This window comes from Puntigrus tetrazona, chromosome 11, assembly GCF_018831695.1.
Source record: "Puntigrus tetrazona isolate hp1 chromosome 11, ASM1883169v1, whole genome shotgun sequence".
In the NCBI taxonomy this organism is placed as follows: Eukaryota; Metazoa; Chordata; class Actinopteri; order Cypriniformes; family Cyprinidae; genus Puntigrus; species Puntigrus tetrazona.
This window is the reverse complement of record NC_056709.1, coordinates 9,491,071-9,507,057: the sequence shown is the minus strand read 5'-3', so window position 1 is coordinate 9,507,057 and position 15,987 is coordinate 9,491,071. Positions and strand designations below refer to the sequence as shown.

The following is a 15,987-nucleotide window of genomic DNA, read 5'->3' as shown; positions in this document are numbered from 1 at the left end:
TTGATATATGGTAGTGATATTTGGTTGTGTGCAAGACACATGGTTTCTTAAACAATAGGAAACTGTGTGTTGTCCCTCGCGGAGAGGAAGTGAGTCTGCTGTTGTGTGTGTGTGTGTGCAGTCGGCGACTCGGAGCTAAAAACACAAACAACTGTGGAGATGCATATTGATTTCAGGAAGAAGAACACCCGTCTCCTTCCCACTTCCTCTGTTTCAATGGACAGAAATATCAAAACAATATGCAAAAGGCCTGTGTTGCTTTGAAATGTGTCCTATGATAACAAAGCATGTTTCATTTCTACTTTCTCTAAAAATAGAAAGTAGATCTGAAGAATTCATCCTAAACTAATGTTACTTTATAATAAAAGTATTAATATTTAAAAGATAATGATGATAATACAATAACCCAAGGAGGGCTGTTCATTCTATAAGTTAATGTTATTTTACTTATATATTGTATTATTTATTGATTTATTTATGATCTTACTTTTACACCGTTTTCCTAAAACGCTTTCACCGACTCTCTATTTCAGTTAAATGTTTTTTTTTGAGATTTCTATCATTTATTTTAGATTTTTGCACCCTTTTCTTTACATTTTCCACTCATCCCGCAGCACTCCCCTTTTCTGTATTCATTTATTTTGTCTGTATTGTTTATTTGCGTAAATCTAACGCATTTGCTACTGTTTTTCTCTACGCATTTCCGCCCTCTTCCTAATTTTCAAACGCACACGAGGCTAAAAGAGTCATTTGCTGCAGACAGATCTCTTATGACACCGGTCTTAATAAGAAAGCATGCGCTCATGCAGCAGTTCACAGGAAGCGCGCTGCAGCCCAGCATCTGAGTCACTGAGAAATGACAGGAATGTATCACTCCGCGAGAGGACAGATATTTCCGCTCAGCACAGAGCCAAAAGCATTTGGCACTTCATGAAGAGGATAACTTGTTTTTGTCCTGCTAACAGTCAACAGCTCAACCCGAAAGACACCCGTATATTTCTCTCGGGCGTTAAGCCTCTCAGAGCGATTCACTCGTTCAGAAGCGAAGGAAATGGTCGTTTTGAGTTGTTCGAATCTTTTCAGCGACTCTACTGAATCAATGCGTGGTAGATTTGAGACATTTTCGACATAAATGAGCAACGGTGTTTCTTAAAAACGGAGTAATAGCATAATCAGGAGTTTTATAAAACGATGTTATTATATCAGTCACACACACACACACACACACACACACACACACACAATCACACTTTCCAATAGCGCCATCTCGTGGTACTTTATTATTAACGCTGACACAACATTTCATGTGCCGTGTTTGAGAAATGATTTTTTCCGGCTTAATTACTAATGCAAATGTAAACTATAAATAATTGTTAGAAAAGTGGTTCCAATATATTTATAACTAGTCTATATGGAGACGTTTAAGCGATATTAGCTGTGGTTTTGTCATTAGGCTGTTATGTTCAGTAGCATGGGCTAAATGGGCTAGTTAGTTAGCATGTTTCTTGCCCAGCAAATAAAATAGCTCCTATTTTCGAAGAAGACGAGGCATCAAGTCTGAATATGGATATTACCAAGCAAAAAAAACAGAGTGCAGAATATGATATACAAAATATTACAACATACAGCTAAAATCACCACAAAAGGTTTATTCAATGAGATACAGTTCAAACACAGATTGTATTTTCAACAGTTCCAAAAGAAAAAAAAAATCAATGTAATTTGACATCAAATATATTATTTACCAATGATGTACAATATTTGTCTCTTTGTTATATCAACATGGTGTGTGAAAATGATTTGGTGAATGATTCAATGATTTCAGATTTGCGACTACTATCAATGCACTACTACATCAAAACATATCTTTATTTATTTAGTGTGATACTGGCACCAAAGTTGTCATAACAATACTACTAGTCATACTCCAGAAAATCTCATTCATATAGTCAAGATCGGTTTCAAACGCACAGTATATATCACAGCACTCTTTGGACACAGTTTGAGGCAACAGTTCAGTCAACCTAAACATGTTTTACTGGACATTACAGATAAAGAAGAAGTCGTCTTATAATCCATTTTAACCTTTACATGGAAATGGAAATTGACTAATCGTTGCAGAGGATATCGTAAATACAAATACTGAGACTTTTAACTTGTTCCCAAATTTGTTAATGTAACAAAGAGCTTATGTTTCTCTCACGAGCACTCAATTTTCTCAGAAACATGCAGATAAAATCACTGTCGGAAAGTCAGAATATTCTGCCCAGTTAAAATTTACACGATATAAAAATACCTGCCTGAATATCTGTTTAAAATAACTAGCACTTGAATCAGTGATCAGTGTCTGAATTTAAATGTCACGTCGATGCTTATATCTAAACTCTTAAAGGACATAAAAAAAAAACCCCCGGAGATAAATAAAGCGACTCTATCATTAGAGGGAGATGAAGTAAAGTGTTTTTGACACAATGAGTGTTTTCTCTGATCTGTATGTACACACGCACGCACACAAACACTAATTTTGTCATCCATCCCTCAAAATAACAGAGAGATTACCTTTTAGTATTGACAAAATGAGAGCACTATCGGAGGAGCAGCAAAATAACATACCTGCAGATCCCATAGGTATAAGTGACAAAAAATATATGTATATCACATATACATATAAAGAGCCATAGTAACATCCCTCCAAAACAAACCAGTAAGTGCAAACAAATGCCACGTGTACCTCATGCCATGTAAACGGATTATGGCTCTTTGAAAACATGGAGTGAGAAACCATATAGTATGTACAACCAGTAGAAATCTCACAGCAACTAATTAACCGGTTAACGGGACAGACCAGAACTTGACCGGGGGGTCCGTCTGAAGGCAGGGTTGACCTTTTGTAACGGTGAACCCAGGCTCGGATGAGAGACACGGGTGTCGTGAAGAGTGACTGGGGGTCAGAGGTGAGGCGGGACAGTCTGCAGGGCATCCTCGGCTGTGCGGTGGACGTTAACGTTCTAGGGAATAAACAGAAGAATTTACAGAAAACTATTATATTCCTGCTTTTGTTTTGTTTTTTTCCAGAAAACAACCAGTCATCTTTTTTTTTTTCTTTCTTGTTTTAAACATACACACAATAAATCAGCGTGGAGGTCAAAGGTCATGGGACCAAAGGTGAGGTGATCTGGTATGATTAGCTGCATCCTTTGATTCAGGTCAAAGTCCATTGACATAAATCACACGACCGCCCTTTCTAGCTGTAATATCATCTTGTTTTTTCTGTCATATTCATGGTACATCATTTATGGTTTGCAACTTTTGCTGCGTGGTGCAGTCATGTTTTACAAGCCGTTCTGTCTTTGTTCTTCAGTGACAGACAGCATTGTAGGAGAACGTAAAGAGAGACAGGATTTCACTATTCAAATACATTTTATTAGCATCGCAAATAGACATTACATTAAAGATTTCTCCGTCTCTTCATTTACTAGAAGAGAGTCGTACATCGTAACATTCCTTAGTGTTTAAAAAACCCCTGAAAATTTACTATAAATTAGTGTGTAAAAAATCTAAAATTACATAAAATTTCTTTCCAAGATAAGGCTCTGTTTCATGCTACACATTATGTGAAGTGATGAATCGCTCTCACTACCTTTAGGAGATAATGTCAAATTAACAATCCAAAACCCTATCGAATATACTCATGCATTAATATGTGCACCATTAATAAGTGTCACATGCTACTGGAGTGACCGGTGTTTTTATAGCAGCAGGAACTGAACAACGTCAGTGCGTATTTACGATAAAGTGCAATTTAGTACTGACACGTCGTCAATGAACACAGGAACACACATAGTTAATTAGTTCATTAAAAAAAAAAAAGAAGGTAATTCCATACATAAACAGAGTTTTTTCACTTCAGAGCTGTAATTCACAATGCATTTACTGAGCTGTAAAAATTGCCCCTGATTTTATGGATGCATTGAAAGTAAAAATTCCTAAGAAGGGGGAATGGGAATGAGATTATGGTGCGTGAGAAAGATAGGAGCGGGGGAACTGTCAGTGATGATCTGGCACTGTTAACAAAGCCTCTTCCGGCAGCCGTGACACATCTACGTTCTGTTTGAAGCAAACACAGGGAATGACGTCACACATTAATACATGGGAAAGTCTGTGGCGACGATGAAACAGAACCGTGAAAACTTGCATCAGTTCACACACGCATCAAGAGGACAACAAGACTCAAACAATGAGCGGTAACACCTTATCTTAAGGTGTCCTTGTTACAGCGTAATTATACTGTGCTGAATAATATTGATTCACTGCATGTACTTACTATAGGGTTAGGGTTAGGACTGGGGCTTGGCTTGCATGTAATTATGCGTAATTTATGGCTATTATAATAGTAAGTACATATAACAAGGACGCCTTAAAATAAAGTATTGCCCAATGAGCTTTTGCTTATAACTCACATCATAGACAGGACCAGTGCTGGGTAGATTGTTTAAGTATAAAATTACAAGACGAAAACTGGACTCAGAAACATAATTAACAATTATGTTAAACATTTTACAGAATATAATCAGACTACTTTTATTCTATATCGATATATATATATATATATATATATATATATATACACACATATATAGCCCAACACCACATCTTTCACGTAACAGCTGAGGCTCAAGAGACCAGAAAGCTTAATCACTTTAAGAGCTCTCAAGCATAACTACAGACAGACTGCGCACTTTCCCTTAAGCAAAAACAGGCCGAACTCACTAACGTGCTCAGTGACTGTGTGTCTTACCGATGGTCTGTCTCTGTGTGTGTTCACAGCATCCACGTTCAAACAGACCGACTCCACCTTGCAACCTGAAGACCCAGAATGACTCACAATCAAAACCAGAATAGCGTTACTTTAAGAACAATCTCTAGGTTAGTTAAGAAAGGGCATCTCACCATAGGCTACCGGTGTTAACTTCAACACTGCGTGTAGAGGGCATTTCAGGTAAGGCAGTTCCTCTGCAGGAAATTAAAAAGCACAAAATCAGGCAAATAGACTTTAGATTACGTTTTAAATCCATTAATCATCGATGCAAGTGAACTGTGATTTAAAAAGAGGCAAGCTCTTAATGGGTGGTGTCATGGTGGTTATTACCTGCAGTCTTGTCCAGAAAGTAGGCCAGCAGACATCTCATGACGGCCTGATGACAGATGACCAAAACGTTCTCCTGCCGCTCTAACTCCATGATCACAGGCTCCAGCCGCTGGACCAAGTCTTCATAGGACTGTGAGGAGAATACTGGATTACAACACTGTTACATTTGCCATATAATTGTTCACGTCACAAAAGGGATTGGATAAAATCAGCGGCTTGCACGAAAATAGTTAATTGGTCACACAAAAGATGTGAAGTGCAGAAATATAGTGAAAATATACAATTATTACACATAACACCCACAGACAATAAAATAAAAGAAAATAAAACAAAAAACAGAAATGGGAAAAAGTGTTGCCTTATTTATTTTGAAATAAATTCTATTAAATAAAGTATTAAATTGAATAAAATTAAGATAGAAGATAAATTAAGATTATTAAATTAAAATACTAAAAAAAAAGATACAAGCACATCATAAAGTTGCTGAATGTTGAACTTAAAGTAAAATGAAAACAAAATGTAAATTATATATCATTTATTTATATTATTATTACCTACAGTGTTACACAACCTGGTAAAAGATTCTTCATTCAAATAGCTTTCTATTAATCTTTTTTTCCAACTGACATGAGATAATGTTCACTAAATATTGAACATTTTATATAAAAAAAGCTATTTATATTTTTGTGGATTAAAACATCACCGTTTTAATAATGCACAGTTGAAATTTTCCCAGTAATCCAAATCATATGTTCACAAAAACTAAACATATAGTACTGTCGCACATGTATCCTATGCACTTAATATGATAATTACAACGATAGGTTAATAACTAATTACTAACCCTTAACCGACACCTTGACCTAAATTTAACCCATGTAGTTACCTTACCTTACCCAGTACTTTCTTTAGGTAAGTCCACTGAATATGCATGTACTGCAAAATAAAGTGCAACAGCCTAACTGATCTGATACCGAATCAAAACTGATAGGAAACGATGCACAGTCCTACAACACACACCCATATGTGCAACACTGAAATAAATGCAAGCAAACTGGAAAACATGTCGCAAGGACCTTGCACTCAGTCTTTATCTAATATAGTGAGAACATTGTGGTGCTTTAATGCTCTCTGAGTAAACGGCTTTGAGATATTGATCTAAATGAGAACTGCTTGCTCTGAAGAACAAACACGCTCAGAACCTGACGGAGGAGAAGAGCAAACGAAAGTGTGTATGTGCGGGCTGAGGGTAATGGTGTGTGTGTGTCCTCGGTCAGAGTGATAACGGCTCACAAAAACGAGTGAAAAAAAAGTCAATTAGGCCTTTTGGAACAATGTTAACGCAGCCTACTTGTTTACTGGTGAGGATGATGGCTAACATGGTGCCTAGCAACCAGCAACATTTACTTGATGATTGTTTAATGTGCTAAAGCGTAATTAAAAGCTGTTTGTTGCCAAAGGGACACGAAAGAGCAATGCAAAGACCAAATGATAAAATACGCTATCATGCGTGAGGCCGTTAACCTTTGTGATATCAGTTCAGATGAATTGCAACTGATTGAAAGAAAACGGATCCGACGTAAACGAACCTCTCCTTTCGGATAGCGATAACGATATTTGTCCTGGTCTCGTAATGCAAACTCCAGAGGATATCTCTGCTGGATCTCCTCATACATGAGCTCCTCACAAACGCCCTAAACACACACGGATCGAGTCAATTAACACAGCATCTCTGAAAATAAAGACAAAGCTCGTTTGACGTTCGGAAATAAGAGACTTACGGCATCGATCTCATTGAGAGCTTTCCACTGTTCATACGGCACACCTAAAGCTTCTGCTGTCTGTATGGTCCTCTTCATCTGACTCGTCCACACCTTCAGATCATGGATATTCTGCGACTGGATAAACTGGCCCAAAGCTTTAGCAAACTGGAAAAAGGGTATTTGAAGATAAAGTTATTAGAACATAGAGTTCATTAGTTAACAACATTAGCAAATATGAACTAAGAACGAACAATTCTTAATAAACAGCATTTATTCATCTCAGTTAATGCTGATTTTAGCATTTACTAATGCATTATTAAAAAAGTTGTTTGTTAACATTAATTAATGCACTGTGAACTGACACGAATAAATAATGAACAACTGTATTTTCATTAACTAATATTAACAAAGATTAATAAATAGTGTAATAAATGCCTTGTTCGATGTTTGTTCATGTAAGTTGATACATTAACTAATGTTAACAAATTTCACCTTGATTTAAGTTTTGTTATTGCGTCCATTTTTCTACACTACCATTAAAGAGATTTAAATACGATTTAAATGTTTTTGAAGAAAATATATTTTCTTCTTGTGCTTATTAATGCTGCATATATTTAATAAAAATATCTTAAAAATGGTAACATTGCAAAATATCATTACATATTAATACATCTGTTTTCTATTGGATCATAATTTATTCCCGTGATTGCAAAGCTGCATTTTCACCATCATTATTGCAGTCTTCAGTGTCCCATGATCCTTCAGAAATCATTCTAATACGCTGATTTGCTCAGGAATCTTTTGTTATAATAAATTTTTGTCTAACCATAAATGTTTATTTTTGAATTCTTCAAAGTACAATTTAAAAGAAAAGAAGAGCATTTATTTGACAAAAACATTTTCTAACATCATAAATGTTTGATGATTAATTGAATGATTCCTTGCTGAAAAGTAATAAAAAACCAAAATCCCACTGACTCCAAACTTTTAAACAGTTGTATATATATTAAACATTAGAATCTTATCACGACGCAATATTTTTTCTGTCCTGATTTCATTACTTCTGCATGATATTTTAAGCCATATTAGTGCTTGTTAGTTATGCTATGATCAGTCAATGCAAACAGGTCTATACAGCTCACCTCCTTCCCCCGGGCCGAGAGCCCTGAATCTCCACCGATGCGACCTTTGATGTTCAGATCGCTCTCTCCATGCCGGCACAAGTAGATGGAGCGGGGTGTGATGTGGATATTCATGAGGTAGTAAACTATTCGGCTCTGTATGTGGTCCTGGACTCGGTTCACCAGGTACCGCCGCCCCACATCAATGATTTTAATGAACGAGAGGTCCCTGAACGCACCAAAAAAACCCTGTGAAAGTCATATACATTCATAGTTTGGTTTCGGCAGCAAGGAAATTGCACGTACCTGTCCAGTTCCTCATCCAGTGGCTGATAAGAGTTCTCATAACATTTTATCCTCTTCATGAAGTCTGCGACGGCCTCTTCTGTGTTACAGTGCGTGTAGTCTGGACTGCCCAGCTTCACTTGCTGAAACACCAAGACCACGAATTCAGACCAAAAACAAAGCGAGATAAAGAGCTTAAAGATCTTCAGCGCTTCTGAGACTCACCACAATGTTCTCGGCAATAACATCCGGGTCTTCACACACGGACTCAACGAAGAAAACCTGAGGGGTGTGAAAAGAGTGTCTTAAAACACAGAGTCCGGGCACATGAGGAAAAAAACAAAACGACAGCTAATAGATTTAGATGAAAGATCGTGTATCCAGCACCTTGAAACCATTCTGCTCTGCAAATCTGATTATCGTCTCCCTTCTTTCTCTTGTTGTGTTTGTAGCATCAAAAACCTAAAGATTGCGACGCAAAATGGGTAAAAACATACAAAAAAGAAGAGTTACATTGAAGTGCTTGAGCGCAGTATTTGTATCAGCATGCGTTTAAATAATGCTTTCCTTACCGCCACCTGGCCGACTTCGTCTGTGAGGAACTGCCGCACATCGTTGAGAGCCGCCAATGCACACTGCCTGGAAGAGACGAGGAATCACATGAGCGCCTGCACATTTTTTTTAGACATTATGAGTGATTGCGCCGATAAAAAATAAAATAAATCAATGTCTTACTTTCTGATTTTAAGCCCCTCTTCATTGTCTGGCCGAAAGAACTCAAAGGATTTGTAGATCTTCACACATTCACGTCTGTACTGCCCCACGTTAAACTCTGCGGATGCGAAACACCAAGACAAACCAGTTTGTAGATGAGCACAGCATCCGGAGGAACAAAGCAGTGGCCAGCATTTCAAGTCACGAATATGCATTTTACCTTTCGTTGGGACATCAATCCAGTTGAGGTAGCGTGTCAGTTTCTTGGAGATGTAGGTCTTTCCTCTGGCTGGTAGACCGACGGTTACTATAAGTGTGGGGCAGTTGGTCATGCATACTGAAAGACAAGAAAAAAAACCAGCAGCTCATAAAAAAACCTTAAGAGATGTCAAACAATAGTATTCTTCCCATATACTGCAGGTCCATCATCACACCATGTGGTGTAAAGAACCGAAATCTTTGAATCTATGTGCGGTTAATTTTTTATTGCTTTGATATAATCTGTGAGCTGTCGATGGAGAGCAGAAGTCATTTCGGTATCTCCTTATCAAAAAGCCTATTATCATATCAATGTCCGCATAGTCCTGCAATTTAAAATGGGTAAAAAAATTATACGTTGTTCCTGCTTTGAAGACTTGAAATGATTCTTCCTTAATTGTTTTTGCACAAAAATACACGCGTTTAAATTAGCATGGCTTTTTAGAGGTTAAACGCTTCTTTAACAAATCAAAAACAAAGCAATATTTAGCCGTTTACATTATATTTTACTTTTTTTTTTTTTTACACGAGAGCATAACTAATCACGCAGAGGTGAACCTTATTCATTTTTTTTCCTATGCCAGTGAAAGTTATTTGCAGGTTTTTAACAACTGTGGGAATGCTTAATGTATATGAAATAACAGCACTGTAAATATTTCATATATCATAACGTATATAAATGCAGACATTATTATTGATATTTTACTATATGAATGGTTTATGTATTTACTAGTGCACAATTTAAACCGTTATCACTAAACATACATGCATATAAATACATACATATAAAACTCAAACCATTGTTAGATTGTATCACCATATGTTACCCTGAACCACAAATCCAGTCAAAGTATGCATTTAATTGATATTGATAACCTGAATAAATAAGACAGCGCAATATTTGGCAGAGATCTTAAAATCTGAGGATGCAAGAAATCTTTAAAGTCTTCAGCAATGCATATTACCAATAAACATAATCAAGTTTTGATATATTTACGGTATCACTAAATATCTTACCTATTACCCCATGATTTCTGACATAATAGAAAAATCGATAACCGTGACCCATAGATTGTATCGACGGCTAGTGCTACAAATATACCAATGCCACTCATGACTGTTTTTGTGGTACAGGGTCGCAAATAAGTGTCGCATCAAAAATCCTCTTTAACCCGCATCTGACTCCAGCATCAGTGTCCGGTCCTCATCCTTTCATCCGTACTCACCCTTCCTTTGACTAATGAGTCTGTCCGGAAGGCCGTTCATGGAGGATGGCACCCATATTTTCTTTAAAGGATTCTGTGTGAGCTCTCGGGTTAGACTGTTACCGCATTGCTCCGTGCTGTCCTCTGTTACATTCATTATATCCGTCGTCTCTCTGAACGAGCGCCCGTAACCATCAGAGCGCGCTAAAGACGGCGCTGAAGGATATCGTGAGATCAACACTACCGTAACGACAGAGACAACTGCGCACCGACTACACTTTACCGTAACGCCTGGTGTATTTTACGTAGTGATTGATTAACATAAATATTCAGTGACTACGACAGGCAAAATAATGCAAAAACAAACGCTTGGTTTACATAACAACAGTAATAACTGTTTACATTTTAATACTTGTAAATTACTGTTGAAAATAGTTTTTTTTTTGTCGCGTGGTGTCTGTTACTTTTCTCAGCGCTGTCACTGGATGAACGAATCACGGTCATATAAGGTTGTTGAACCTACTTGTTTGTAAGGTTTTTTTTTTAATTTATTAAAGTATCGTCCGTGTGCATGTCTCCTGTCGTCCTTAGCAGGAGTCGCATGAACACTTTTTTATACCGTTATTAATATGAATCGGCTTACTTTACACAAAATATTAAAGCTTTTAAGTGCACCAAAACACGAAGGTGGATTTGCAGAATTACAGTAAAAAAACCCAGTATGAACCATCAAGCGGACGACATGTAGAAGCATGTATAAAACAGGTATTTTAGCAAGGTTTTGTCTTACAGAAGCTGATGTATCACATATGATTCAGCAGCTTTTGTGGGGTTAAAGTAACGCTATTGTTCTCAAACAGCGCCCCGGTGTGGTAGTGGACATTCATTTATTTATTTTTGGATTATTTGAACGCCTTAGTATTCATTTCGTTTTAAACACACGTTTAAGACTTAGATTGTAAGTTAAATGACATGCACAATTAACAAATCAAAACAAATCGGTTCTGGCCGCGCTGATCCTGGCCTTTTTCAATGGCATCTGCCGACAAGTTATAACTTGGATAGTTTGATTCGACTAAATGTGGTACCGCGAATCACTGCTCTGTCTTGTAAAACCTGTTTGAACGATAACATTTGGATTTAAACAGAATGAAAAATTAAAAAAACAGCAGCGAAATACAAAAGAAGGCAAATTAGGTCAAAGTTCACCTTTAAGATTAGCAGCGTGGCGGACCGCAGACCCTGCCTAAACCCAAACTATACAGAAGTGCGCTTCAGGAAAACAACGTTAGTGCATTTTAAAGGCTTAAAAATACCAGAATATTCTTTTCTTTTACATTTTGGAAGCGAAAGTAAAGCCAAGACACGACGCACAGACCACTCATCATCCACTAGATGGCAAGAAAGAGGCCTTTTCACGACTGCGGACCCTGTGGATTGTGGGTAGGGGATTTGACTTGAGCTTGATAATAACAGTGATTTGTGAGAAACAGCGTGCATTTATGTCAGTGTGCAGTCTGCACTGATGTAAGGTCAGGAGATGATCCAAGGTCGTGAGGCCACACAATGTTAGATTGCTTTTCGCAGCAGATGTGTCTTGTATTGTGAAGGAAATCACACATTTGTCACATGTCTTCTACTTGAAACGCGCCGGAGCAAACTTTTATTCTCCTCAAACCCCAAACACTTCTGATTAATCTCCCAATTAAACGAAAAACGACTCTCGCAACTGAGACTGAGCCGGATGAGGAACCAGTAAACCACAAAACCTCAGCCGTCGTGCATTCGCTTCCAATTCTGGATGCGATCAAATCTACTATGAAACTACAAAAATCACAGACTCGCTACTCAGCATTCAGATTTCCAGAAACCAGGTCTGGTGTGGCAAAAGAAATGTGGAGAAGTGGGTGTGGAATATGCTCATATCATTCTATAATTAACAGATCATAATCATATCTGGCATTCACTGCTCGGATACAACATTTAATAAGCTGTCATTGCTCAAAATCTCTGATATGATAGTGGTTTTAGTTCTTGCGACTGTCTTTCTCATCACACAATGGACACTCATAGGGTACAAAACCACAACCTTTTAATTACCGGCCCAGATTGTTAGCCGTTGCTCCACCAACCTCCTTATTTTCCAGCCCTTTAAAGAAATCTGGGGGAAATGCAACAGCAGTGCAAGCCTTGCAATACATGTCATTTGGTGATAACCTTAATTATAAAACGTCTCAGACTCTTGTCTTCTCTGTAGGTCATAGTACTCTATTTTTACACCCTGACAAGCTGCAGTTTACCTCCATGTACCAGCAACCCAACAAACATGGCCATGATTTGACCTCAACTCCTCCACACTCCTGTACGGCATGAATGACACGCAAAACACAAACACTAACGAGAAACGACGCAAAACGCTTCACAGCCCAATTAAAAGCGACCACATAAAGACCCCAAACGCGTTTGATTGCACGCAGCACATCAGCCCAAACACTGAGCGCTTATCTTCATTCATTCAGTGCATTACACAGAACTCAGAGCTAGTTTATTTTTAGACCGCGCGCGTGGTTTACAGCAACGTATAAGCGTAGGTTACGCGAGTATATTATTAACAGGCCGTGTATATAATGTTAGTGCTCAGATAAACGGCTCGTGGACTCTTGAGTCCAACGCACACGCGCCTACGTGACAGAGTCTTGTTTACTTCTTCCTCCTCGCGCACACAATACCAGCTGCTTCCGCCAGACAACAGCCATAACCTCACGCTCCTTACCCCTCTTATCCAGATTCTGCGTGTTTCTGGACCTGGCGGCGCCCCTCATCGTCCTCGCTTTGCGTGTTAGTGCTTTATTTTGATGCTCGAGCCTTGAGGTATAAAGGAGAAGTATGTGAAAACACGAGCGCACACGCCCACTGATTGACAGCCGGCGCAGCCAATCGCTGCGAGGCGGCGGCGCGGGGACACACCCACCCATCATTGGAAGGAATCAGGGGAAAGTTTGTGTTGATACTGTTGCGCAGTGTTATGCAATGTTTTATATGTTACACAGGAATGTCTTTGTTTGCAGGTTAAAAGAAAATGCATGAGAGCACGCCCAAAAAAGATTTAATCTTACAGGACGGTCTTTTATATTTTTTTTTGCATAGTAGTATGCATAGTATATATAATATACTAGGAATAAACTATATATAATAATGATTTATAATGTATCAAATAATTAATTGTATTAAGTATTTTTGGTGAAACTAAAAATTAAATCTGGTATGTACAGATTATATATATATATATATATATATATATATATATATATATATATATATATATATATATATATATATATATATATATATATATATGTATGTGTGTGTGTGTGTGTGTGTGTGTGTAAGTGTGTAAGTGTGTAAGTGTGTGTAAATAATGGTGATCTTTTATTTATTATTTATTACACTCTATTATTGATTTCATTATTTTTATTTTCATATATATAAATATTTTTATATATATATATATATATATATATATATATATATATATATAGAGAGAGAGAGAGAGAGAGAGAGAGAGAGAGAGAGAGAGATACATACATACACACACACACAAGGATATATATATGTATATCTTATATGCACCATGCTTGTAGGACTTATATGAAAATACTTCATATGAAAGTACAATCTCTTTATGAAATTTTTGCCTATTTGCCTAAACCTATGTCCTTATATTAGGTAATTGAATTCAATTAAGAAAATAAAATTCACATGCTTTGAAAAGGAATTTCACCTTTTGAGTGTGGAGAATGGTTTCACATCTAATTTAATAAGGCCTACACGGCAGACCAACGCAGGAGAGGTGTTTTAATTACTCGCTGTCTCTCAGGACGTCTCGGCTACATTAGGAACATCTTGACCTGCTGGATGCTGCAGTGCTTCCGCATTCAAAAACATATTTAGCCTGTTCAGTGGGACACGTCGCTCACGTAACCCACACGTACCGCTGAAGAACGTCAGTGAAGACAGACTCAGGCCAAGTCAGGACACGGGTCACACGGGTCTCACAACTATACACAAAAATACCAATAAACAAAGCTGACTTGCTGTCGATGTGAGTCAGTGTTTTTTGTTGCTTGTCAAGTCACCAGACCGAGACTTTCTGGTAAGCTGTTAAAAAAAAAGGCAAAAGTGTGATGCTACGGTTACGCTCAGACTTGAACAAAGCAGGGCATGAAATTGTGATGAGGGCATGAAATTAAGAAGGGTCCCTAGGAACAGGGACGTAAATGCGATCCGGTGCATGCAAACGCTCACCCGCACATAAAAGCTTGCGATCTCTCCAGTGCACTGTTTTTACATTTACAATAACTGTCCAAAAAAGTAGGGATGTCTGATTAAATATAATAAAGTGTCAAAAAGGCTAGAATAGGAGTAAATTAAGAGATCGGAGGAGGCTGAAAATAAATACACAACTTGTGACAACGGCCCCCGACCTTTACGTGTTTGTCCGGAACATTCTTCATAAAGGCCATAGTGATCAGTGACCCTGCCTTACGAGTCTTACCCCTATTCCTGGCTCTCACGGCATGATGGACCTGCTCGAGCAAACAGCCTCACAGATTCGGTGTAAACAATTACTCTTCAGACCACGCGTCCCTGTACATATTTCAGAAAGATATGCTCAGTGTATTTATATATAATATCAAACACAAGAATATAAATATAAAAAACTATTGCAGTACATCAATAAAAACAAAACAATGCTGGTATTTGAACAAAACAGCTTTAAATGTACTTTTAACTCTCTGGCATTTTCATTTGAAACTTTGAGTGTGGATCTCGAGGTAAGTCGCATGTGATGATTGTTGACAAAACCCAAACAATTTCAAAACGGTTTCCAGTGTAATAGTTTTCAACCACAGGGCATGGCACGGGCGCTTGTTCCTCAAACATCAGGTGGCAGAAACTAGAGGAAAGGTCACTGTTAAGTGGTCATCTAAATATGTTCACTAGTAAGTGGCCCGCTATCAGCCGGCCCGACGCTGGCGTTGCCCCAGAACGCTGTATGATAAGTGCTATTTATAAACCGCACGCGCAGTGCCCGACCACAAAGAAAGCAGGGCATTTAACGCAGGCTGCTTTGAAGCAATGCATTTTCTGTCAAATTTCCGCAATAAAAGATTTAAAAAACAGGAAAACATTCCTTCTCGGAATCTGCCCGGCTTTGTATGTATAAAGTGCCTGTGGGAAACCCTAGTATTTCATCTTAATAATGAGCTGAATGGGTAATTATCTCTGGTTAATGCACATTCTGGAAGCTGAAATATTAAACAGCTGAAAGTCTAAGATGGCGGAAAAGAGAGATGGAGTACGGAGACGTCAACTTCTCTAGAACTGACTTCTCCACTAAAGAATGAAGCTCGTAGGAAACGATCTGAGCTCAGCTTTTCGGTAACTTATGCATATGCTGATGAGTTCAGGAAGTGACTCAAGTACCATGT

At 37.9% G+C, this 15,987-nt stretch overlaps 1 protein-coding gene across 4 annotated transcripts; it reads right to left on the bottom strand.

The window, feature by feature from the left end:
* Positions 1-1,629: 1,629 nt before the first annotated feature.
* pfkfb4a (6-phosphofructo-2-kinase/fructose-2,6-biphosphatase 4a) lies at positions 1,630-13,419 on the bottom strand. 4 transcript variants are annotated; one of them, XM_043251411.1, is made up of 14 exons: positions 13,269-13,419; positions 9,253-9,369; positions 9,054-9,150; positions 8,891-8,957; positions 8,706-8,780; positions 8,544-8,600; positions 8,340-8,461; positions 8,055-8,262; positions 6,931-7,077; positions 6,739-6,843; positions 5,150-5,279; positions 4,951-5,013; positions 4,799-4,863; positions 1,630-3,008 (listed from the first exon to the last, which is right to left on the bottom strand). In XM_043251411.1, exons 1-14 carry the CDS (start codon positions 13,315-13,317, stop codon positions 2,949-2,951), a joined length of 1,362 nt encoding a protein of 453 aa, XP_043107346.1. In that variant the 5' UTR covers positions 13,318-13,419; the 3' UTR covers positions 1,630-2,948. The 4 variants fall into 4 exon arrangements, with proteins under 4 accessions (XP_043107346.1, XP_043107348.1, XP_043107345.1 ...); XM_043251413.1 differs by lacking the exon at positions 13,269-13,419 and adding an exon at positions 10,517-13,225; XM_043251410.1 differs by lacking the exon at positions 1,630-3,008 and adding an exon at positions 3,402-4,107.
* Between the last annotated feature and the right edge of the window lie 2,568 nt (positions 13,420-15,987).